This window comes from Polyodon spathula, chromosome 20 (assembly GCF_017654505.1).
Source record: "Polyodon spathula isolate WHYD16114869_AA chromosome 20, ASM1765450v1, whole genome shotgun sequence".
In the NCBI taxonomy this organism is placed as follows: Eukaryota; Metazoa; Chordata; class Actinopteri; order Acipenseriformes; family Polyodontidae; genus Polyodon; species Polyodon spathula.
Genome location: NC_054553.1, coordinates 23,383,980 through 23,411,178, shown reverse-complemented (window position 1 = coordinate 23,411,178; position 27,199 = coordinate 23,383,980). Strand labels below are relative to the sequence as shown.

General features: G+C 37.7%; 2 protein-coding genes across 4 annotated transcripts in view; both read right to left on the bottom strand.

The window, feature by feature from the left end:
* Window positions 1-661: 661 nt before the first annotated feature.
* Window positions 662-17,288, bottom strand: LOC121295269 (serine/threonine-protein kinase SBK1-like). The gene is made up of 4 exons (XM_041219723.1): window positions 17,007-17,288; window positions 7,517-7,737; window positions 5,038-5,240; window positions 662-4,755 (listed from the first exon to the last, which is right to left on the bottom strand). The coding sequence occupies exons 2-4, from the start codon at window positions 7,686-7,688 to the stop codon at window positions 3,970-3,972; spliced, it is 1,161 nt and encodes a 386-aa protein (XP_041075657.1). The 5' UTR covers window positions 7,689-7,737; window positions 17,007-17,288; the 3' UTR covers window positions 662-3,969.
* A 6,041-nt stretch (window positions 17,289-23,329) lies between these two features.
* LOC121295502 (protein NO VEIN-like) overlaps window positions 23,330-27,199 on the bottom strand; it is a 61,816-nt gene continuing 57,946 nt past the window's right edge. For all 3 annotated transcript variants that reach the window (XM_041220192.1, XM_041220191.1, XM_041220193.1), the window contains 4 exons: window positions 26,523-26,663; window positions 25,352-25,534; window positions 25,030-25,168; window positions 23,330-24,303 (listed from right to left, as the gene is read on the bottom strand). In XM_041220192.1, the coding sequence (XP_041076126.1) occupies window positions 23,718-24,303; window positions 25,030-25,168; window positions 25,352-25,534; window positions 26,523-26,663 (1,049 nt within the window). In that variant the 3' untranslated portion in view covers window positions 23,330-23,717. The remainder of the gene's footprint in view (window positions 24,304-25,029; window positions 25,169-25,351; window positions 25,535-26,522; window positions 26,664-27,199) is intronic.

Sequence of the window (27,199 nt, the reverse complement as noted above, 5' to 3'; positions counted from 1 at the left end):
ACATAACACAGAAACAAACATCCCTGCCAGCATGCTTTCCTGATTGCTGCACACTGCCGCTCACATCCGTAGCATTCAGAGACAGTAGAAACAGGTGTGTAATGGACACAGGTGAAAACAGCAAAGTCCAGTGATGTGCTAAGACGTGTTATCCTAAATCGTGTGCACCAAGACCCAAATATCTTATCTGTACAACCTAATAAATCCTTGATAGAGGATTCAGAGAAATAGCAAATAAAAGTTAAGTTCAGTAGGGCGAACATACTAGAGAACAAAATTTCTGTAAACCGGGTTAAGAGATAATGATGACATTCATATATTTCAAATCTGGAAAGAGCTATGTATTCTTCACAGTTCATAAATGATGAAGATGTTTCCTAAAGCACGAACGGTAGTTTTACAAAACTGATGCTAAACGTGAGACCTTCAAAAGTTTACAAAGTGAGACCAACGAAGTGATGGCAGGGCATAGGGTATATGCATTTGTTTATAATAGTATGTATCCACAGAACTGCTTGCCCAGATTGATAACAATTTCTGCTGGAAGAGATCAGTATATTTTGTGCATTAATAATTGTAAAAAGTGAGTTCTGCAAAGTTTTAATTATATTGTTAGCTATGTGTACTTTAATGAATATGGTGAGTGGTTGTCTATCTAACATCTACTTTACATGGTAAAGTCCAGGTAGGTTGTGCTGGAAAAGCAATCCATTTCAAATACACAAATTCAGAGTAGTTTCACATTTTTTTATTTTTAATTAAATTCAAAAGAATTACAGGAAGACAATTGTATTGCAATGGCTGAAGAATCATGTATCTACCGGCTAAAACTCCACTAAAAACATTGTTGCATCAATATACATCACGCTACAGAAAGACAAAGATATGCCATTGCAATACAGGTTACACATTACATTATGACAGTGTGCTAACCACTATTCCACACTTCCTTTTTTAAGTAACAACAGAGGGAACTGCACAGCCCTATTCATCTACAACAAATATAATCAGCAGTTTCAGTTGTAAATACTTTTAAAACATTGAGATCAAGTTGAACAAATTTGATGCAGTATCCCTTTTGCTGTTCCAGTTTAGGTCTGTAGTGTGGTGCGAATTATGACTCTGGGAAATGTAGCAAACACAAGTCTTTCATTCAAACTGGGGGGAAAAAAAAAAAGTTATTTTCCAAACAGGTTTTCACGTGGTCTCTGTGGAAATGCTTATCTTGAGAAAGGGATAAACCCCATTTGAAGGAAGCAGAAGAGATAACGCAACCAGACACAGAAAGAGATTTTTCACGATCTATTTCCACAACAATATTTAAAATTCATGCAATGCGCCTAGAAATCACAATACACATCCAATTTTTTTTTTTTCATGAGGCAAACATATTTGTAGCAGATAATTAGTTCTGCTTCTAGTTCCACTGAAGTATTTTTTTTTTTTATTTGCAATCCGTCAGAGTTCTAATCAGTAAAAAGAAAAATAGAGTTTCTTCAAGGAATCTCATACCTTCTCACAGCAGTGGGAAAACTATCAGTATATTTTATGAAATGTAATTAATTAAACGTCACTATCAATCAACAGCAGCTATTTTCTATATTTCCATCCTGTCATTTGGTTGAACTTTTTATACAAATATGACATTATATACAAATACAGCACATGAAATTAAACCAACCTTTTTAGCCCTATTTGTTTTTTGAGAAAGTATTCACTATCACAAAAAAATGTATGCAAGAACTTGTGCTATGGCATAATTTTTGTCTACTTCACATATCTTGTACAATATAAATACACATTTTATAATTTTATAATTTAAAGATATGTTGTTTTTTTTTTTTAAATGCCAGTTAGGATTTCTTTATCGGACTTCCTGACATCAAAATCATTTCTAACTAAACATTTAAAAATTATCATTTGCAATAATAAAAGTTCAATAAAAAAAAATAAAAACAAAAGTATTAATCACAGAATAAAGGGTGTGCCATTACCATGAACTAGTAAACCAATAAAAATGGAAACTGCAGGTCTACCCGTTTGGATTCAGAAGTTTACCTAAGAAATTGTGACGCAAACCGTGTACAATATCAAAAAAAAATCTGATATTCCATGAGTACTGTCTTTAAAGAGCATTTTAAATAGTGTTTGACCCTCGTTTCTTCTCCCTCCTTCTCTTTTATGGCGTTTCCAATGCTGTTGTAATCCTTTATCTCTTCACATGTCTCTACATGACTTTGAAGTTGGCGAATTATCTGTGCTTCATGATTCCAGAACAATCCAAACTACGCCTGCACTGTAACGGAGGGAACCAACACAGCTGTGAAGCAGGGTTGGGGTCTCTTCTTGTTTTTCAATTTCAACTGGATTTGGTTAAACACCACCATTTAAATACGTACGTAGAAAGCTAAAAAAATGATCTTTCTTTTCAGCAATTCAGCCTGGAAATAAAGAGAGGCTAATTACATACAAACTGTAACACAGAATGGCTCAAAATACCCGTTCTGTGTTTAACTAACCATCTAGTCAAGTTGCAAAATATTCATGTGAACAGAACAAAATTACATGAATAGGAACAACACTTTTCCTTGGCTTTGCTTTAAGATGCTCAACTGCCTAATTAAATGTTTCTAGACTGTGTCATTGAAATCACAGGGTTTTATTGCTTCAAGGAGTGACAAGGCTTCTAAATAAATAACCTTACTTAGCATTAGCATCTTGCTTACTTCTTTTACAACCGCACAGCAAGCTGAAGCAGCTGTATACAACGTTGACATTTTTTAATTTGAATCTGCAAAGCCCCCAATTTAAATAAATCAACACACAATGAACAGAAGCCCTGTAGCACCTACAAGTCTTCTTGGATAAAAGTGTCCATCAAATAAATAACAATATTTCAGCAGGAAATGACCAAAGATATTGTTGGTAATATAAACAAAAGGTAAATCAAGTTATTACGAATTGTTCACTCCTTTAACTGATCCATAATATGTATGAATATTTACCCTACATTCTGTCTGAATGTAAGGCACTTTTCTCAATCTTGTATTTGAAAGACAAAAGTAACTCTTCTGAGTACTTACAATGGAATGGGAACAAAATTTATTTGACATCATAGTTAGTTGAACGTAGTCATACTGTGTGGCAGTAGCACATAAGCAAACCCAAGAATTTAAAAGAAGAAACAACTAGCACTAACAATGCTTTACAAAATAAATAGCAAAAATATATATCTCTAAGGATTCAGGATTTAAATAAATAAACAAATAAATTGAAGGCAAACATTTTGCTCTACACTTAAATTAAAAACATATTCAGTCTATACATACTTAAATATTTCACATTGCATTTACAGTAATCAACAAAACCAAAGTTCACTTTCCCATGCTACAATATCTACAATATAATCTGCTTAGCGCTGCATTTGAAAACAGCTCAACTAAAAATAAACCGTACACCAGTCAAAATGACATTTTTGCTATTTTTTTTTCTTCGGAATGTGCACATTCCTTATGCTTACTCCATAAGAGAGAACCGCAAGATGGAAGGGTTGACGTCCTTGCCACAGGCTGCTTTTATCTTCTTTTTTTTTTTTTTTGCAGGAAAACATTTAATGTATTGCTTTAAGAAATTAAGTTTTGGTCGACTGTATCAATACATGCTACTAATACGACTAAACTTGCTTCTTTTAGGTTTTTTTAAAGAATGTCAAACCAGATACGGTGAAATGTATGGACTCCAACACAGATTTTATTAAATGTTTCCCCAGAATTAACACGTTTGAACTGAGGAAGTTGTGATACATAGGTCTGTATCGTCATCGGAGCTCTTAATCGTGTAACTATCAGATGTAGCCCGTTTCTATCATTTCTAGTTCTACGGTTAGCTAGTACTACTTTGGCGATGTGGATGCGAAAAAAACCAAACAACCTTCAAAAGGAGATTCTCAGGAGGAAGCCTCTCGAACATTTAAACGCAGATTTCAATTGGGGTCGCCACCAAGATCCGGCTGCTGGTGCTCTCTCTAGACGCCCTCTCGTAGCTGCTGGTGGAGGAAAGGGAGCTTGCTGTTGACATGGAGGAAAAGTTTGGGGAACCCTCCATTATGATGCTGCCTTTTCCGATCCCACACATGGGGGACAAGGTCTGCTGCTTCATGCGGTCTACTAAATCTTCTTCGGACAACAAGGAGCTGATATCGGTAAGATGGTTGTTGTTTTCATTGTCCAACATCCAGCAGTGGCTGAAGTAGCTGAAGACCTCCTTGACTGGGCAGCGCCTCTCTGCTTCAATGGACAGCAGCTTGCGGAACATGCAGAGCACCTCGTCCGTGAACCTGCGCCACTGCGATGGCACTGTGCCCGCTCGCCGCCTCTGCCACCTGACAAACTCCTCGTAAAAAGTGTCAGAGGGAAGGGCCTTCTCCCAGGGAAAGTTTCCAGTTAGCATACAGAACAGGAGCACCCCAAAAGCCCAGACGTCAGTGCTGTAATCCACGCAGAAGCCGTCGTGCTTGGATGTGTCGCAGAGCTCCGGGGCAGTGTATGGGATAGTTCCACTGACTCTTTTCACGGGCGAGCCTGCCCTACGGGTCATTCCGAAATCGGAAAGTTTGACTTTCCTGCACTCTTTGTCAAAAATAAGAATGTTTTCCGGTTTAATGTCCCGGTGGACCAGTTTCTTACAATGGAGATAGTCTAGGGCAATGGCAACTTGGTGGACACAACGCTTTGCAACTGTTTCTGGAAGACCCACCTACAGTTGAGACAAGTTCTCAGTTAAGTTGTGCATTTTTAAATATAAATATTTAAATATAAAAGAAAGATCTACCAATAAAAAAACAAAATTGGTAAAAATACCAATTATATATAGTGATTGTGACAATTTAGAATATGGCTTTTAATTATGATGTGATCAAACATCTCTAATCTCCCAAACACAGACCAATCTAAATGACGGTGGAGCCTAGTATTTAGATAAAATATAGACGTCACTGATCTACCAGATTAAAGGTGCTAACCAATATGAACACCATACCTGAGGTGGGATAATGTCAAACAGGTCCCCTGCTAGTGCATACTCCTGGGCAAAGACGTAGTACTCGTCCGTCTCAAAGGCGATCCCGAACATGTTGATGATGAAGGGGCAGGGAGACAGGTAGAGGGAGATGCTGTACTCTCGAAGAAAACTCTTGAGCTTTGTCGTTTTCTTCCTCAGGAACTTCAGTGCCATTTTTGTGCCTAGTACAAAACAAAACTGTTTAAGCCAGTTTTATTGTTGCATTTAATCTACCGCGCCAGTCTAAACCTATCAGCCACCATTAAAATGAAGAACAAACATACCACCTGGTCATTCTTGTAAGATAAATAATATCCAGGATACAGGGATCAAAATAAATGTGGAGAACAAGCAAGCTGCCTGAAAGTTAACGAATTTCAGCATTAAAACAGGGACATACTAGGTCATATAGCAGTACTTTTTGATTGCATCTCGGTGGAAATCAGGAAATAAATGCCCCACCCAGTTCTCTACTTAGTCATCTTTCCCGTAACTTGTTTGAAGCAGTGCATGCGGATCGACAAATGTTGCAGCCCAGCAACTGTGAAAAGCCTAAAAACCCTATTGCAAGCCAATAACCTTTTAGACTTCATATATAATGTAAAGGATCCAGCAACATGAAATGGATTTAGAACCCCCTAGGGAACATGCGGAAGCAATCAAAAGAAAAAATTCCCAGCCCATCCCCCCTTCTGCCAGCGGACATGCCGTGGAGGAGAACATTAACAAGCGGAAAGAAACTCAAACATCCTGGGGAACACTGCTAAGAATGCTTTGGAAGCTGATGGGTCTTTCAAGTACAGAAGTGATCAAACAGAATGTCCTGTACAATCAAGGAGCTGTTGGATTACCGTTGAAATGGTAGAAACTAAACAGGCAAAGGTGTTCAATAGACTGGATCAGTGATTTGTTCGGAGTACTTATCGCAAACATCAGAGTTGCAACCAGCTGCCAGATTCCTAATTGAGTATGGGACAGGTACTGATCTACTGATGCATTGAGGACACTTTAGTATTCACAATCAAGAAACAAATGGACATCAAAGGGATTCATCACAAAATTAATGCAAAATGTAGGCTCACTAAATGGCAATCAATAATTAATGTAATTGCAGCATTTTAGTAAAGTAGGTTTTGAAACAACATTGACGTTTCTCTGCATACCACCTTGTTTTTCCTCCTATGTTTTATAATACTCCTACATTTCTATAGCACTGCAAGACCCAAAGCATACACTGTGCATTCAGATACAAAAACCTTGCAGTAAAAATGTTGAAAAATAACAAAGAAAACCAATACTTAGACATAATTAATCTCACTACGGTTAGAATAACCAGCAGATTAGTCATTTGCATATTCAGAGGATAATAAAACAGTTATGGTTTCTCACTATGTCAGTAGTATGGCTGCTATGATTAAATCGAAAATCAATTTTTCGATCGATTTCATTCCTCATTATATACATCGATATGAATACTGGATAATTGATTCAATAATTACATTTTTCTAACGCGTACAGTTAATAACATTATTTGTTTATCAACAAAACTGCACAAACCCTTGCTATTTACAGTATTTATGCCACACAGGCAGTGGGCGTGCTCTTCTTCTCCTGCTCGTGTTAACTAGCATCTGATTTGCTGGTCCCATCCTTCTTTGTAAGTACGCACCTCTCTGTATTGACTGTATAAACAAACAAACAAAAAAAAAAGCGCGCCACCTTGTGTCCAGAGCAGGACGACAGGCTTGTACTCCCAGCAAACAGGCTCTAAATAAACTGCACATTGAAGAAAACTGACTGTATATAGGGTTGTGCTTCTTTGGAATTTGAAAATGAGCTGTTATATAATGAATATTTAACAATATTCAATAATATTAAAAATAAATACATAAACAAACGATAGTGATGTTAAATGCAATTTTGGAGTAAGGATCAGCTAGCAGGTATGCATATTGTGGGTAAGTAAAATTATTATTATTATTATTATTATTATTATTATTATTATTATTATTATTATTATTATTATGTTTTAGGATCCCTAAAGGCGTAACACACAAAGTCACTTCCCAACCACCATGTTAATTGTTCAATATATATTAACAAGATGCAATGTGTGATGCTGCAGCGGTCACTGAATAAAACAGTTTTCATAAACTTGTGTATACTTTATATAGATTACATTTCAAAGTATTGCAATCTGTTTGGAATAAATATTTTAGTAACACTCCTGTAGTATGTTAAACTTGCTACCCTGGCATAATTACCCCTCGCATTCAGTTGTTGTGCACAAGCTTTTACTGAACTGCAATAATATTAAAATAATAACGTCACGGGAAGAGGAATGCTCTGGAAATGTATGGTACAATCATCGATAATTACTAGAACGATTATGAATTGTGCCCAATTAATCGATTGCTATGTTGAGGCTTAACTGACAACCCTAGTCAGTAGCGCTTACCTCTAATTTTATGGATGACCAGGTCCACCTTGCCATATGTTCCCTTTCCCAGTTCCCTCATGACTTCGTAGTACTTGGAAACTTCTAGTTTCTCCAGGTTCTGGGCTGCAATGAGCTGCAGCTCCTCGAGAATGTCCATCGGAGCTCGAGACACAAGCGGTGACAAACTCATTGCGCTTCTCAGAGGAAAGGAAAGCAGGGTTCACTTCTCAGTTTCCTTCCTTAAAAACAGAAATATACACCAAAAAAAAAAAAAAGGTTAGAAAGCATTTTATTAACACCTGTAATGATTTATTAAAAAACAAAAACAAAAAAAACAATGCAACTGTTTACAATAAGAAAACTGAAATGAATCCAGCTAGGGATGTTAATTTACGTTAGTGTTAAATATGTTTAAATACGTCTAAACACTTAAACTTGAACATATTGCGAATGTTAGTTATCAATCAGAAAAGACATTAAGTAGCCCTCTGTCAATTTTTCAAAATACATTGCCTTTAATTGTATATGGAAGACGTAGAAATATAGAATATGAAACAAAACTTCATGCTGATTTGAACGCGGCTCTCGCCAAGATAAGCACCAACTAGCTTTACAGTAAAATAATGTGATCCATCTGCGTCTCCATCCATTTGCGTTTCCTTCCATCTGATGATGTAGATATCCTCCACTGAATTTCAGCAGTAGCTAACCTTTAATTTTCATAATTCAAAACCAGCACTTTAAATTGATTTTTAAAAAGCCGCTTCTATTTAAAAGATGCATCCATATACTAAAAAGAAGACACACACTTGGCTACAAAGCCAAGTTTTTCTTAATTAGAAGACGTTTCTTATAATAACTTGGTTCAAATTTGAATACTATTCTTATTTTTTCTTATTCGAGAAGTTTTGCCGCTAGTTTCACATGATAATTTAGTTATGGCTAATCTGTGTCTGTGAAACTAGGAACTTTCTCTTAAGAAAAGCATTTTTTGTCAGTGACCCTTTTCAAGCACATTTTAAATAAATAGCGTCTGTGTAAATCATTGCCCCAAGTAAGAGACTACAGCTACCTTGTACAGAACAGTGATAGCAGCATTTTGTATGCATTTGTTTTTACGAAGAAATGCATTTATATTCATGAAGGACTGTTTGTGAAAGATTAGCTATGTATATGTTCAGACCCAGAGGCTGCTAGTCTTGTTTAAAAATTATATTGCTCTAATGTCAATCAGTTCCACACATCAATAACTGCATGGGTTAGATTAAACACAGTATTAAAAGCTTATTGTGGAAAACAGAGCCTGCTGTATTTGATTTCTTTTTCATTTTTGAAAGCGCCAGTCTCTGGTGAGCTAAAATCAATCTCTGATCTGCCAATACCACCTAAAGTTCAAAACAGTTCTATCGTTTATGACTGAGTGAAACCAGGGGGGGGCAATCCATATACTGTTCCTCCAATCAGAAAGGTACGGTGACCTGATAAAAAAAATTAAAGAGTAATTACATTTTTTTTTAATGCCCCTTAACGTTCTGTGATGTTTGCAGTCAGTAGTCCTAACTAACTACATGTTAGATTAACCCTTTAAAAAGGTACAAGGGACACCTGTGTTGCACAAATAAAATTAAGCTTATTTTTACAATGAGGGGCACGAAACAGAGTTTAAAATGGACTCACTGGTTGGATCTAGGCCTCCACATTGCCAGTTTCCACCTTGTGATACTTCAGTCACTCTCAAATACATTTTAAGAAGAAACTGTTTGAACAAGCTAAAATAGTGAATACAGCAGTTTCGCTACACTTTCAAATCCTTTTATAAATGCATGCTATTTAAAATTTACTCTGCTACGCATTAGCATATTTTCATAGTGTTTCACTATGCACTTCATTTTGAAGTTTATTAATCTGACCTGTTAATAAATATGCTAGCTTAAACGATGCTTTAAATGTTAAAATTTTTTAACCTTTACACTTAAATCTACTGTAATTGTGAATAAGGTTTATGGGTTTATAAAAATGCTTTCAATATCATCTGCAAAATCTTGAAATAACAAAAGAGCGGTGGTATTTAGACCATTGTTTAGATTATTAAAATAGACCCATGTCCTATTGAGGATTTATTGCATATTGTGTAATAATAAAGGATGTAATAAGTTACAGTATATTACCTTATGTAATTGTGCGTGCAATTGGTTTTTTTCACAGAATAAACTATAATCCATTCATTTTCTACTGCATTTTCTGTTCAGTTCCATTAAATTGAGAAACAAACATTTAAAACAATAATCAAATAATCTTACATAATTTTAAAAGTAAATGCATCTGCTGCTTTCTTCAGTAAAAAAAAAGACTTTCTGGGACGACAGCGCCATTATGAGTTCAAAAAGGTTTAAAGATCAATATCCAATAAAATTAATAATGAGAAGTTAAAGATTCTTCGGTCAAATCAATCAACGGCTTAGCCTGACAGCAACTGTAATAGCATTCGGGCTGCATTGTCCATTTCAACAGTTTATTACACAATGCAATGTTGTCACTGGCTCATCACAAAAAATAGGTCTAGCTGTCTATGTGAATCATCTACAGTACTGTGCTCGGCTTCAGAAGAATACACATCGCATACGATAGCTGCTATTACAATTTGTACTTGTATTATAAATATTAGAAACCTGGGCTGACTGTTGTATATAAAAATAATGCAATTCAAAGTAAGTACCAACGCCACTTTGACCATTACTGTGCATTGCCGTCAAAACAAAACAAAACATTCTGCGGGTTCTTTAGATGGCGCTGGCTCTTTCTTCTATATAGACACTAAAGCGCCTTTCACACTGGCACTCCTACCCGGGTCCCGACCCGGGTTCTGGCTACCCAGGTCACAATCCCACGTACTGTGAAACCGATTACCTGGGTTGACCCGGGTCCCAGTGACCCACCTCAGGATGTGGGTTGACACGCTTTGACCCAGGTTGAGCGAGACAAAATGCTTGGCGGTCTTTTGTAAGCTGACGAAATAACAAACAGCCACGCCTGCATGAAGGTTTCACTTCCGTAAGGAACATTTCTGTTTGTTGTGTTTAGCCATATTTTTGTTGCTTGAGACGCACCATGATCCAGATTGCAGCAGGGATGAAGAAACATTTGCTCTTATCAACGTTTGGGCCGACTGTTCAATCGATAGAAGCTTGGATGGAAGAGTCCGTAAAAAGTTGATTCCAGGGCATTGATACTCGCGTTGTGTACTTGCGTCTGTCACCCAGGTCAACCCGGCTTTATCAGGCATTGTGAAATCATGTACCTGACCCGCATGACACTGGGTCCTGGCCCGGGTAGGTTCTGACCCGAGTAGAACATGCCAGTGTGAATGGGGCTTTAGATATATGTAACCTAGGCTAGATCAGTCAATGGCAGGAAACTAGAAATGCACATTTATAACTATATCCTCAACAATCTGAAGATCCACTGAGACGCATCACAGCGTTTCCAGAAACATTCTGCACATTTATAGCTGAGAATTTGCCTGGTGATGCCTGACACACTGTTTTAAACCCAGTTCAGTTTTAGACCCAATACCTACATATAAAAATATACTGTATCAAAATACAGTGCACTCCGTTTATAAGAATCACATCCATCCCGGATCATTTGATTCTTATAAGTGTCTGATTCTTAAAAGCAGAGTGATATGATTACAATTAGCAAGAGCGTGCGTCCACGCATCAGCACTTTAAATACACTATACAGATGTCAATGGTGTGCAGTCACTGAGGACAGTACATCAAAACAATCAAAACAAGTCCTTGTGGATAAGCAGCTTGTTATATGATCATGATTATGTTTACTCAAGGCTGCAGAATCCTATTTTACTACAGTATACTGGAGAAGCGATCGTCTCGTGAAGGTGCCTAGTTTAACTGTCGTGCGGTGTTATGTGTAATAGTGTTTGAATTAAAATGACATTACAGCACTGTATTTTATTGTCAGGACTACACAAACCCCCTCCCTGTACATGCATATCACACAATAACAGTGCTGTGCTCAGTATGTGTTCAACAAATGTGTATTTACTTTATTAAAACAAATTTTCACTAACAGATAACAAAAGAAAATACCTGCCACGTCAAATCACTGGTCGAAGCCACATTTAGCTGGTATTTTGTGAACGTTTGGGCAATCGCTGTGCTGGCAGAAATAGTATCTACAGAAGGTATGAACATGACATCAGCACAAAACAAGCCAGGTTTATTCGCCTTGAAATCATAAAAAAAAAAGAAAATTGACAACTAAAGCATCACCGTTTTCTGTCAAATATTTACGATTAAGATTGTCGGTGTTAGGCAATGTTTTACTACAGACAGGCCTGTCGCACAGAGTCTCTGCAATAAACAGTGGCTGTCCAGCAAAGCACAGCGCTGACAAACTCATTAACAGTCATTCTGTGTGTTCTTTTTATTAAAGCACATGTAAAAGCAGGATAAGTGGATTGCTTGTCTCTCCATTCACTTTCTTGTTTTAGTTTAATGTGTCACTTATTTTTCAATATGTTCTTTTATTGTCAGCGCGAACATGTAGCAATATCTGTAGCGCTATGCATCATCTGCCTCATCTGATCCACTTCTGCTATTTTTGCTTTTTGTATACTTCAAAACATTTGTTTTCTTTTGAATATTCATAAACTGATTTACGTTTTCAGAAAGAAGACATCCACTTAGTAGTAAAAATAACACTTTATTGGTTGTGAAAGATAAGCCTGATGGCACATGAACAAATGGCAAACAGTTATGCCTGACATGAACATGATAACCAACAGATACATAATACATTCACATTACAATGGCCCATGGCCTTATCCATTGGCGCTCGATAGCTGTTCCTATACTGGCCGAGACGAGATGAATGCAATACAATGATTAAGAATGGCTCGGCCAGCGGGCAGGACAAGTGGCACTTGGGGCCAACTTCCCCCTAGACAAGGCACGCTGCAGGGTGGAGGTAGGGAGGAGGAGGACCAATCAAAGAAACAACGGGTCTGTGGGCAGAGAGACCTATTTAACTGGTCAAAATGGTAACGTATGAGATTGATGGGTGGAGTCTCCTTTCGGAAAGATAACAAGTTTCCAATTCTCCCCACTAAAAATATTATATTTTTTGTGTATTTCAATTTAGTTTTTTATCAAGCTAGTAGTTTATACGCAATTACCACAATAATCAGACTTTGATTGGCCAACATAATCAGGTGATAATGTGTTTATGAAGTGGCACAGAACCACGTTTGAATGTTATTTAATCATCCGATGTCTAAACGTCTGCTGTATCCTAGGATACAGTGTAGGGCTGCTTATTACAATGTCAGAGTGAAAATAAACAGCATTTTAATCAAAATAGTGTGTATTTCCTAGAAAATTTTACCGGGAAAATATTGAATAATAGACAAAAATCGGGTATAAAAATCAGTAAGAACCGACATCCAGTTAAAAAAAAATAAAAATCCTGTAATTTTTCAGTAAAATTCGGAATAAACTGGAAACGCGGAACACTAAATATCCAGCACAATGTCATGATTAGGAACTACTTAGGAACAAAGACAAATCACAGCACCTGTACTAACCATGTATTACTGCGCCACCAAAATCAAAGAAAAGACCTGTCAAAATAGCTGCTGTCATGGAAGATACTGAAGACATCAAGGTCTTTTCATATCTTCCAGTTTATATTAATTTGCATTACAAATCAGTTTGCTATTTTAAACAAGACATTGTTCTGGTATTTTATTTGTAGTACATACCAGTCATTTTTTGTTTCTTTGGTCGGATGCAGTTGTTAAGGTATTATGTTTTATTTCCTTCATTTTAGTTGGTGTCATCAGTCGTCTTGTGAAACTGACTCTTAATTTTTAACTGTGGATATTTTTCGAGAGTATTTGCATTAGTACACGCGATGTCAACCATCCGACTCTCGCTTTTCTTCACTATCTCTCTTCTCCTTTGTACCACACACTGACTCTCTTTACAGGTACAAAAATGGTAGTTACTTAGCAACAACATTACTGAGAATATGCTGGAAGAATAAGCATGTTTTTTTTTAGAGTTATTTAAAGTCAGAAAAATCAACAAACACATCTAAGCAAGTTTTTTTTTATAGTTATTTAAAGTCTTTATTTTATAAAAGAATTGCATTTACTGAAACAAATAAATAAATTGTGCATTGGGACTATTTTCTGTTGTGGAAGGTTTTATACCCCAAATGTTACTAAATCTTTAGAAACAATATATATTTCTCCTTTCTTTTTTATAAAACATTTATAAGACTGCATCTCGTGCGTCTTGTGCCTCTCGTGCCTAACAACGCACAAAATAAGTGACAATATCCAGCACAAACCACGCCCTCTCATGCCTTACTGCTTATTTCAAAAACGCTTTACTGGCTGTACACATCATTGCACTTGATACAGTACCATATTACATGTAGTCAGAAATTATTCTTATAAGCAGATTGCTTGATTCTTGCAAGCGGAATATTTTAGTATGGTTAGCATAGGAATGATTTTGTCCCAGTGGTTTTGATCACTACATGAGGTTGATTCTTATATCAGTGATTCTTATAAACAGAGTGCACTGTATTGGCATTATGCTGCATCGTCCTACGCCATTAAAAGCTGCTGTTGTCTGTAAGGCGAGGCAAAAAGCAGTACCCTAACCTGCCCTTGACTCTCTTACTTTAAGATATTGAATATTTAAGGGATTATTTTGATACTAATCTTTGTTGCCAGGGGAGTATAGCCAGGACATTCAATGCTCTGTTTTGGAGGAGGGTGAAGGGAAAGGCAGCTGGATATTACCTGAAACGATCCATTTCAGCACTGTATGTAGAATTGTTCTTATACAATAATGGCCAAGTACTGGATGAAGGTAATGGAAAGCTATGGAGCAAGCCACCTATTATTTATGCTTTTATCTTCTAGCTACTGGGAAGAGATAGAACATTACTATGTTTGAGACTCTTAAGAAACATGTACCCACTGAACCACAACAGCAAGTCTAGTACGATTGGACCTTCTCATAGAACACCAGGCATGAGCGCCCCTAATGAGCAACTGGCACCATTTCAGGTAGCCTGTCTGGTTTTCCTTCAAGAAGTATTTATAGGCCGGGCTCAACAAAACTCTATAGTGATGAGATCCAAACATGTAATTGTATTCTAGGGTCTCGGCTAACAAAAAACACGAGAGACTTAGTGTAAAAAATGAGAAAAAATGAACGCTTTCAGCACCTTGTTTGCTTTTTTTAATTCTATTGTACTAGCTGGCAGTAGAAAGCTGAGCTAGTCACCTCTGAATTACGCATTTTGTAATACGAGTAAAGCTTCTTAGGCAGACTGTGTAGAGGACAGACTACAGCCTGGCTTTCACCTTCAACTGAACAAGCAGTCTGGAAAGAACCAATTTCAAGCTGCAATACACCCTGCTTTGTCTTGGGTTTGAATGACTGTTCATTTTATCTACACTTATAGCACTGCAGTTAAAACCCCTAGCCAATCCTGTAGAACAGTAAGAAAATGAAATTTTGCAAGACAGACTCTGGCACAATTCCTTTATTTCATCTCAACCGTGCAGCTATGTTCCCAATGAACCGACATCCACAGCACTGTATAGAAGGTAACAGAACAAACAGATTGCAATCTTCATGGTCTAAGCAGAGGGATGGCTTTCAAACACCACAAGTCTGCAGTAATGCCTTTCCGTTATTCAGTCCCTTTTTTATTTGCTTTCATAGAAAAGGACAGCATGTGAGACTTTCAATTATTGATCAGAAGGTATAGTTAGAAAACACAGTGACTGTGTTATTAGCCTGCTGTATGTCAACGGCATACCGTACTAACTGAAATTCCTGACGAGCAGTGTGTGTTTTCCATTTTAACATGAAGGACTGGCTGAGCATTCGGTTTTTGCCATCTGAACAGTGTTGTAGAATAGCTGGATTTTGTGGATGAATTAACTAATTTTATTTGAGTCTTCCATCTTACCCAATTAATTTTAGATTCGGTGTGGTTCAGATGGCAAAGAGAGGGTCCCCGTCTACTAAATTAATTCCCTATTAATAAACATTGTCTCTTTGTTGCTACCACCATCCACCCCTCCACCACCTATTATCCTTACCCTCTGAGGGCTAGCGCAGCTTGCCACCCTGCCTTGGAGAACTGGCTGCGCTGAGCCTCACTCAAGGAGGGGGGGGGGGCCCACAAGCCAAAGCATCAACACACCCTAGCTGAGCCAGTAAAAAAACATCCTGTATTCATCGTGTGGGGTTTGTTTTGTGAGGTGGATTACCTACTGTGCAAAGAGGGCTATAGTGAGGGCAACACTCCTCTCGTTTGACATTCTCAGCTATGTCTACAGCTACTGCTCTCAAGGCACAAGGAATGGACTGCACCTCTTGTCTAGAACTGTAAAAGATTTGGCCTTTGAGCCAAGAAACAACATACTGTACTGTATCCATCCGAACTCCTTCAATTCAATTCAGTCAATTCTTTTTTATGTTTGTATATATTGCAAAAATGGGCATATTGTATTACCAAAGCCTAGCTGATACAATGGGAGATATAAATACAAAAGAAGGGCCAACACCCACTGATAAAGCAGTACACATTCTGAAATGTCCTTGATTCTAATAATAATAATAAAAAAATTATATGACACTAATAATATAATATTGTTAAGCATAATATAAAATGTGCTGTATGTAGAGGCTATGTGTTACACAGTGCATTTGCAATGTGTAGGTGTTTGTTTATGTCTGCATATGTACACAATGTGTCACAGTGTACCAGTGTGTGTGTGTGTTATATATATATACATATGTATATATATAGATATATATATATATATATATATATATATATATATATATATATATATATATATATATACAGTATATATCCTATATAATATGTATGTGTGTGTGTTCTTTTCATTAATTAAAACTCAAAAATCTTTTTTTTTTTTTTTTTTAAATAACTAGCTACAACCTCTGTCTACTACCTAGCTATTTCTACCATGCTATCTGAATAAAGCTGAAGGCGAAACATTTTAGCCAATTATGAAAATGGTGAGTTTTCAGTTTATCAATCACTTTTCTTCTTCATTAATTATTTTTAGAGACTGACTGTATTGTCCGATCCCCCGCATCCTAGTTTTCTTCCAGGGGTGGACAATCTAGCAGAGTGCAAAGGTTGTCAAAACGCACAAAACTAACCAAGAAATGAAGCAGTAATGCAGTCAATGTGGGTAACTCACGACAGCCTGTTTCAGAGAATATATTTTATGCAATGTTGTTTACCGAATTCCCGAATACATTATACGCTGTAGCCTATATAGCATTCCATATGAATGAATGAATATGCAAAGACAAAATAAACCCTGGATTAAAAGGTCTTTCAACATTACACTTCTGAATAGTAAAAAGGAGAATTTGTAAAAATCCCACCATTGTGCAGTCGGTCCTATACTTACCACCTTATGCTATGCGAGTTGGGTTTCTGTTGTCTGCATTCATTCCATCCAGGTAAAACAAGATTAACGTTGTGCAGTAATTCAATGTTCTGAGGGACTGTGCACTCAATTTTCAGATTCGGCTGTCGCGTAGTGTATAGTACAATTTCACCTAGTTCACACAGCCGGCTGCTGAAATCCAGCCTTAAATTGCACTATTGTCTCCGCAGCAGGCAGAACGTAAAATTAAGCAGCTGTAAAATCCAGCCCACTGCTGGTACTGTCCAATCACAAAGCGGACCTCGGTTGGAAACCTGGCGAGAAAATGGTCTTCTGTCTCTGTACAGATTCTGTGCGTTCAGTCGCCTACCGTAATGTATTGACAGTACGTATAGTATCCCCCTTCCTAATCTGCACCAATGAAAACAAGGAATAATACTGCACAACGTCAACACATCATATAGCATGGAAATATGATGTGTGCTAATTGTGTTTGCTGTGCACATTTATTGTTGTTTATTTTATACAATTTACTCATTAAATTAAATAGCTTTAATTTAACATAAATTACTTGAACATTACTAAATGTGCAAAACGAAGCTGCCAAATGTTCCATAAACTCGCTGTATAACATTATCGGTTGAATGCCCTATGCAAAAGTATGTACAACAGACTAAGACTGTAAATGTATTGGCTTGTATATTTTATCCATAAAATATTTGTTTGGAATAGTACATGTTTACAGTATTTCCGTTGTTTTCATATGGTGTCCAAACACTAGCTAAACCAGGAAAAGGTGAGTTTGCGATGCAGTGTACATCATAAATAATAACACTATCACAAATGTGTTTCCATACATACACTGTGAATATTTATGATATTACCAACAATAAATGTAACGTATGTGTCGCACCAAGTCTCCAGCAATGTAATACATATCTGACAGTTAATATTTAAATACCAGGGAAAAGCTATAGTTTTCGCGTCTAATTCCATTGTATTTGTCAATACAATGTCAAGGCATCAGGAGAGCTCAAAGTAATAATAAAACGATTATACCACCACCGTTCTTGAATATAAATAAGAAATAGTCCTTCGGTTCGGGGCTGCAAATGACTTATTGATTGACACCTCGTGTTCTTGTCTTTGAAGTACTGGACTGTGACCACCAGACTTGCATTTGCGTCAGAAGTCGTCAAGAATATTTTTAAGGTGGTATTGACAAGATACCTAAAACCCCCCCCCCCCCCCCCCCCCCCCCCCCCCCCATATATTCTATTGACTTTTTTGACAAAAGTGTTTAAATTACATACAAAAGAAGCTTGAAATGTGTCTGTACATATTCTGAATTATTTTTGGCGATTGCATGACTATCTTTTTAACAGATGTAATCAATTTTTGCAAATATAGGGTCTGCATATAACCGTAGAGTGTAACAATCTCTATAGTAGTTAATAGTAGTTCTTACAGACCATAAAAAATGTAACATCGTTGTGTAATATTAGTCACTCACTGCAACATATATCTAAATATGAATTTAAACATTTACAATAGTAGTTACAACTAATTACAAAACACTGAATTAAATACTACACGTGTCGGAGCACTGGCAAAACATGTGTCATACCGATCATAGGAGTTCCTTAAACGAGTTGATGCAGAAAATATAGAGTAACTGCTTATATTGCTGTGTATCAGCTACATCTGTGACCAGACCTGAAGCCACTTCAAAACTGACAAGGCTAACATTAGCGAACATATAAGGCAATAATTAGTTTGGTTGACTCCCTGTGTATTTTTAAAACATAACGAGACATATTAATACAAAATAACCCTATAACAAGTCTCTGTATTTTTTCTTTTTCACACTGTACCCGAAGAGACACAGAAAACAAGTGCAACAGAAAAAATTAAATAAATAGCAGGTGTTTTTTTTTTTTTTTTTTTTTTACAAACAAATCCTAAACAGTACTTAAATTACAGCCGCATTAACAGAGGTGGCTCAAGGGTCCTAGCTGAAAATATAGACATTGTTCTCTAAAACGCGACTTCTTATAAATCTTTCCATTCAACCCTATACGAAGGATTTGCGTCATTGCACTGGTTTGGTATTCAGCTGGTATCGGACGGTTTCAGCACAGATTAGACGCTGTAATTATTTCAGAATGCAGGAATGAGCTGAAGGAACATGTGAAGGAATGCGAAACCAGTAAAGAAAAAACATTGTTAGATTGCATTCTGTTTTACTGATAGCGTGTGTAGTACTATTCTTAGAAACGCGTTCCATTTATTTGCTTACAGAATGCATATTTACAGGTGGTGTAATTTCTAAAAAAAAGTTAATGTTTTATTTTCATGGTGTATCGTGGGGGAAGTAATTTGTAATGTGTATTTGTTAACCAGTTTCACTGTCTATGAACGTATTGTCATTTTAGTCTGATTTAAACGGCAAAAAACTCTTAAGTGCCTTGGTGATGAAAGCTCACACAGAAAGAAGTTGCTTTTTAGAAAGACGTTTTGAACCCAGAACACGTAATGTATTTTTGTAGAGGCTACCATGGTTAAACACACACACACACACACACACACACACACACACATACATAAGGTACCTTCTGTGATGAAGCTTTTTGATTGGGAAACTTCTCAAATGTTGTTTTTTTTCCCCCTAATTATTCAAAGATTCACATTATACTATATTTATAGTATTGTTTATACTTTTTTTTTTCTCTTTCAGTGGGAAAAATATATAATAACCTGTTCATGTTAATATAAACTCAGAGAATGCAAAACAACAGTTGATAATTATGCAGGCACTGTGCACAGACACTGCACAATAAAGCCATGACCTCGGATTCAAGAATAAAATATAATAGGCAGCTTAGGAATGCAATCTTAAAAGCCAGAGCTCTGTAGCACAATACAGCACCAGTCCATATTTCTGACTTCGACTGAGTCTTTGAAGAGTGACCCAATTTCCCAGAGTTCAGAGGCTGCTCTTCAATTCCAGTTGCCTGCCATAGATGCATGTAATATAGGCTAGATCAGCCACATTCATAGAAGTGTTGGAGCTTTGTAGTGATCGGTTTCCTTTTGTTTTGCTGGCAACACACAGCATGGACCTAGCCTTCATTAATCATGCATGCTTTATGAACTAAAATATCCCTCTTTTACTGTGTTGAGATTGGCGGTTCTTTTTCATTTATGCCAATTTCATGTGCAAATATTTAATATATAACACTAAAGATAAACAGTTGCACTCTGGTACATTTGTTGTAGGTCACACGGTCTGCTAGCTAATGAAAAGTACCAAGATGCAATTTCTCATCTGTAACATTGTCTTTGAAATGTCAGCATATGATTGCATGGAGTTCCTTTGGGTGAAGGAACTCAGAACAGAATGAATGTATATTGTTCCTGTCTGAATGCAAACCAGTAGCAATACCTTATGTAGACAAACAGCCACTGTGTGATACTGCCTGCTAAGTACTTGTGAGCACGGTCTTTTCATCTAGATCTACTGGAAGTGGGTAATTGCCCTGGGGAGACCAGGAGACTGGTATAGTGAACACACTGCTGCAAAGTAGATTTCTGTATTTTACAAAGCAGATGGTGAGCTTTGGTGGCCAGAGGTACTGTAATTGTGGATATACAGTACTGTGATTTCTTCTCACAAGGGAGGGGTGTATTGACTATATAAGAGAAGCAGGGAGAGGGCCATGGTATTCATTGAAAGCATTCTGGTTTCTAGGACAAAGAGTCATAATTTAACATGGGCACTGGTCACAGTGTTGCATGAAAAACGATCCCCTCTGAGATTTGGTCGATAGTTATTTCACAAAGTAAAGCAAAATACTTACTGGCTGCTTCGATCTGGAGAAAGCAAAAGTCTTTTTTTATATTAACACTGCACATTATCTGTATTTTCAATATATTAGTTAAATTAAAATAGTTAAACAGTATTGCTAATTTTAAATGTGACAATTCCACCTTAAACAAAGACATTTCAGTGACTAGTGCCATCCAGTGGTTTGCCACTTTTGGATCAAGTTTCCTTTTGTATTGTTTTGCTAGCAATATACTGCAGTGCACTAGATGGTGCTGGTGCTTATCGATATAAAGACAGTTTGGTTGAACTAGCCTGTGTTACATATATCTACGGCAGGCGACTAGGTCTTAAGAACAGCTCCTGAACTCATAATCAAGGCACCTTAACACAGTATCAAGAAACAAAAAACAAAACATAGAATACAGAGTATGCAACCACTTTACCAGTGTAGAGCACTACCAGAGATTGGGAGCTAAATAGCTCATTTTCTACAACAGCAAGGCAGAAGAACATTTCTCACACGACAGGTTACCAGTGTCTGTTCAGATAACAGAGATAATCAAGGTTTTACTGGCATTCCAGTTCAATGTAAAGAATCTGGTCAGGCGGACACATTTTTTGTCCTATACAGCGGCACAATCCTCCCAAGATTCCACCAAAAACGTAATCCTGTTTGTTACTCAGTTTTTCTCTAGGAAGATATTACTCCAGGCAAATAATGACATGCTTGCTGCGCTGTGTTTTGGTTTTCCATTTGTAAACAGCACATTTACAGTTGCTTGTTCAAGGTGCCTGAGCCTTTAACTTTCATTGAAATAAAACTAAATGCAGCTTTAATGTCGTAGATGAGGCTTGTTCAATGAGCTACTTAAGTACAAGGAGGCAAATTTGATTAGCACTACCAATCAGGGAGAGGTCTTCAAGTATCTGCTTTCTGTTCTCTGTAATGTTTATAGCAAAATGATGACAGAGCGGGTCTTTTTCAAAACGTACACTTTATAAAAGGCATAAAACAGCTCGATATTTTAAATTAGTGTAAAAGGTATATAAATACAATTGTTATAGAGGGAATAAGCAAATATTTGCTATCTTGTTCTTTCATTAGTATAACATGTTTAAAGATGATTTTTGATTTGCTGTTTGTATTTTATTTATGAAAATGCTTTTTAAAAAGCTTGGTTTAATAAATGAATTAACGAATCATAAATAGCCTGGCTTGGGTTTGACTCATTCGGCTGTGGGAAGCGAACAAGTCCTTCCCTTAAATTGAGGCTTCATATAGTCGCACCTGGGCCTGGGCCTGTTCTGGTGGTTGACAAGCGGGTGGCTTGAAGAATGATGTTCTGGCCTCCATCATCTTGTGACAGCCTGGCAGATTCCTGCCCTGCCTGTTTGTGCGTGTCTCACAGCAACAGAGCTGTCAGTCAATCAAAGTTTTTCAGCGAGGACTCTTGAGAGCTCGCCACTGCAAAGAAGAACAGGAGTCTCGCTTGCAATGAAGCACTTAACTATCTGCAGTTACTTTGGTAACCTGCAACTTGAATCTGAACATTGACAGTGACAATAAGCGGTGTTGACTTCAGCAGGAATTCACCAAGAACCAGGCAAAATAAGCATTAAAAAGATGTGTTGATACAAACAATATGCCTGTGTTCCTGTGGAACTCAAATTCTAGGTAGGATATTAATAATGCAATTTATTTTATATACACAGTCTATCTTTTCTGTATACAGTCTATGCACAACACAGTAACAGCCTGGCACAGGATTTGCTGCATCATGCATTAATATTCAATGTATGTCTTTTTCCTGAACAGCTGAAACACAGCATGCCTCTGGTGTAGGAGGGGCAGAGACATCAAAGCAGGTAAGCAGACAAGCTGGGTATCGATCCTGCCTAACGTTCACCTCGAGTCAGAGAGACATGCAGGAATCCCTCTAGGATCGCATTGGGAAAATGGTACCAACAAGGAGGGACACACAATAAAACAGCACTGTCATTTATAGGTTCTACATGAAAGGTAAATATATAATTGAATAATTGGTTAGCTGTACTTTCTGCTGGTAATTTGTAGAAGTGTCCATTCCACAACTATTCCGCCATGCAGGAGTTGTGTGCGCCTATTCGTTAACAATCATGGGATAGCAGAAGGATCTCGCGATAGTTCCCGTGAGATAAAACGGAATGTACAATAAGGCGAAAGGTCTTGCTGGTTTTGCCACTCTAACCCGCAGGAGCACCAGAGCCAATGCAACACCCCTCTGGAATCCCCAACAAGAGTGTCTCTTCACACGGCCACGGCGTGGACCTGCACTCCTCTGACTTCATGACTCACCTCATCTGTTTTTACCAGATGAGCCACTAGGTGACCTGACCACTGTTACACCTCATCATTGCAGTAAAATGACATCACAGGCACTGAAAATGTTAAATGTAATGTACAGTATGAGAGGTCGACACCACACTGACCAGCTAAATTACAGACATCAGAAGTTTTATTATTCAATGTATTGCATAATTTACAGTTTTTGCAGAACTTCATTTTGTTTTGCTGTATAAAATAAGTTTTACATCACCTTTTAAAACATAAAATCCATTGTATAAAATTAACACTGATTTTAAACACTTATCCAAATTATAATTAAAGTATTAAAAATGAACCATTTAAATGATGAATACATCTATAAAAAATGTAAAACCATTTATGAAAGGACGTTAAAAATAGACAGCTTGTTATTATACATACAACATTTAAAATAAATAGTTTTAGAAAACATGAACAATTGCTCTAAAACGACAGTGTTACACTTGTGGCTTGTCAATAAAATGATATCTTAATATAATCATTATTAATGAATCCTTAAACAAAATGCGGTCTCATCATTTTAAATAAGTTTAAAATGTCAAACAAACAGATATAATTCCAACTCTTTTGCATGTAGACACTGGGCTAGGTTCTTGATTCTGCAAAGTCGAACATGCTGGATGTCTCCAGCATTGTACACCCTGTATATATGGTACCTCTCCTTTTCTTTCAGTGCGAGGTGGAGTTCATTCGCCGACAAGTGTATAAAACTTCTCTCGACCTTCACAGTTGCCTTGACTTCAATGAATACTTCTGACAGGACTCCATCATCTGTGGCGAAGGTGACCTTAAAATCGCAAGGCTGTCCACTCTCGCCGTTCCTGTTGTTCCACACGATTTCCCTTGGCCTGTTGTCGATTCCATTTTCCTTCCAGTCCAACAGAAAAGCATAGACCAGACGTTCTCCCCATTCCCCGATAGCTGTGTTGTCTTGGGTGTCTTCCGTGAAGACCACCGCCTGTGGCCCGGAAACGCTGCTCTCGATGGTCAGATCCTCCAGAAGAGCTTCGTGGGGCTGCCTCTGTGCCCAGACTGGACAGTCGAGAGGGAGGGGTGGGCGCTGGAGATTGGCACTCCCCTGGAACACCGAGTACACTGTTGGCCCTGCCGGTGGCTGGTGATTACTAAACACAATGGGACAAGTGTAAATATTAACCCACATAAATAAAGAGCTACCCTACCATGGGGAACATTCAAATATATACTGGCATCACAGGGTGGGGGGTGGGGGGGGCGGCGAATGGATCAAGACCTTGGTGACCATAAAGGGGGCAGCATCATTTCATTATTGGACTATTTATTTTACACTATTGTTGTGTACATATAGGGTCAATTAGTCACTTTTTTCCACCCTGAGAAGAATGGAGAAGGAGGCATTGGAAAGATGATGTATTGGTAAGTGAAGGGGAGGGGGTTCTTAAATAGTAGAGCAACCTTTTAGGTTGGTTTCTACAAGATCCAAAAGTATGTTTATATTACTAACAGAAAAAAAGGCATTTTATAAAAAACAGCGCTGCAGTATGTGCTTTGTGCCATGCTTAAACAAAACATTAACCTTTGCATCCACCAAAGACTTCTGTTTGCTCTAGTAGTAAATAGAAAAATTAAAGAGGATAATATATTGTAGCTCATTGGAAACAAATGATAACAACAACGATAGAACAACTCAGAAGCGCTCAAGACAACTGTCAATTCAAATGCAGAAACTATTCTCATCCCTACCCCACACCGATAGGAATCGGAGACCTCAGGATACAAGGTTACGTCCCACAGAAGTATGTTCATATAGATTACAAATCTACATGCAAATATAGGTGAATCTAGATTCTTTTTTTTTTTTTTTTTTTTACCTGAGTGAAGCGTTCGAAGGAACAGGTTTGTCTGCCTCCGTGTTTTCTGCTGGCAGCTTCTGATTCTGTCCTGTCTCTTGGGGACTGTCTTGTAGCTGTGGGTCAGGTAGCTTTGGAGCTTGGACTCCAGTATCATGAGCTAAAAGTTAAAAAGTAACGTGAGTGTGAACAACGGTCCCGTATTTGTCAAAACTATTTTCCTTGCACTCTTCCAAATCTAAACTGGAAATAAACATGATTGACTGTCAATGCATTGCACCCCCCCCCCCCCCCCCCCAAAGTTCAAGTAACCATTATCAACAACATGGCACATGCAACTAACCTGGAGTGTGATGAGGTATAAAACCACTGCTCTGATTGCTGTTGAATTGAGGGCTACAATGCACTTTCATATCTGATGTGCCTTCACTATTCCTTGGAGTACTAAAATACACTTCAGTGTCTGTTGAAGGGGATGGCTGAGCAGGGGGGGGCCACATCTTCATCACCATGTCTGCTGTCTGTCCTGTATATTAAGAAAGAAAAAAACGTAGACATGGAGACTCACAAACAGCACATCATCAAAATGTGAATCCTATGGAATGAATTTTGGAAAACCCTTTTCATTAAGATGCAAAAAAGTGTTTGCTGCTTTCTTAGGACAAGTCATGCTGATAATGTTGGACCTTCTTGGTCATTTCTCCTGGAGGGTGACCGTCTCCTGACCGGCTGCTACTCCCATTGACTGATATGGTTGCAGTCCAGTTCATGCTTTGAACTGGAAGACAATGCTGAAGTGAAATGACCTTGGAAGTGCAACAGATTTCTTGCGTGAAGCCTGAAAACTTTCTTTAACCGAATGTAGCCCCAGTCCCAGATATCACGTTTAAGAAAACTTCTTTCAAAATGATCTCTATTTCTTCCTCTTTGCCTAAAGATATTTACAAATGAAAGAAATGCAGAGAGAACCAACAGTATCAATTATGCTTAGGATGACTGACTCATGATTCCCACATTTACATTTCTTTAAACTGCACATTTGAGACCTACATACGAATGGAAGTGCAAAATGGGTAAAACTGATGGAATTATTTCGTTAACAACAATCACTATCGGCCAACATCACCAAATGAATTTCCTTGCCAAAACCACCTGAAATACGGAAGCTAAAAATGCAAGCGTGACAAACCTTACATGCAGGCGCCTCCACTATATCTCTGTCACTGGGTTCAGCTGGTGAAAACATAAAATAATGCTGATAATAATAGTTTCTTGGTGTTGGTTTTAAAGCTGAAATACACAGGTGTATTTAACCCGACCAGAGCTGATATATCATTTACTTCTCCCAGGCTTCTCGGGAGACTTGATAAGCTGCTTTACCAAACATGATTACGTGCCAAAATCATTCAGTGTACAGCCTTTGCCTTGAAGCTATTTGTAAGCCCAGCAGCTAATCACACAGCTCAGCAGCCTTTAGCTACAGGGGAATGTTTTTTAATCTGCTTTGACCTTACCAGAGGGGCTGTATGAAACTCCATTCATGGAAGACTTGGGAGGCCAGCATGCCAGTGTCTTCTCTCCATCTTCTGCAGCCGCCTTCGGCTCTTCTTCATTGGTGCTCAAAGCCCTATGGAGCTGATCTCCAATGTGGTGCCCTTTATAGGAAGATCACAGCAGACAGTATTGAATCAGCCACCAGTGTGTAACACAGCCACAGTGTTGGGGCAGTTACTTTTAAAAGGTTATTGGTTAGTTACAATTTACTTTGTTACAGTTACAAACAGTTACTGAAAAAGCAGTTTGCATTTTAGAGATTTTTTTTTTTCTCCCCCAGTTTGTTCAGGCTGCAGCTCCAAATGTTCTTTGAAGATCCAGCTCTCAAACCCACTCGTTCCCTCTTCTGATGCCATTTTCTAATTCATGTGAGATGTATGTTTTGACTTGGCAGTTGAAGCATTTTCTGATTACCACATTATGCATTAGCCCTGGTCCTTTTTTTTTTTTTAATGTAACTAAAAATAGCTACTTTAATTTTTCACATAAAATGCAGTCGGTTACAGAAAAGGAACCATTACAATTTCCTGAAAAAGTCACATGTTAGATGTAGTGTGTTCCTCCCAATCATTTCATAGCCAGTACCCCACTCGAGTGAAAGTGATATTTCACAATAGCATTTATTTCCTTACCGGTT

What these genes read in the sequence shown, in the direction of transcription:
- LOC121295269 (XM_041219723.1), bottom strand. Translation starts at nt 7,688, where the DNA reads ATGAGTTTGTCACCGCTTGTGTCTCGAGCTCCGATGGACATTCTCGAG. An exon ending in GGTCATCCATAAAATTAGAG is followed by an intron (nt 5,241 to 7,516) that starts GTAAGCGCTACT and finishes GTTTTGTACTAG; the next exon opens with GCACAAAAATGGCACTGAAG. An exon ending in TTGACATTATCCCACCTCAG is followed by an intron (nt 4,756 to 5,037) that starts GTATGGTGTTCA and finishes TCTCAACTGTAG; the next exon opens with GTGGGTCTTCCAGAAACAGT.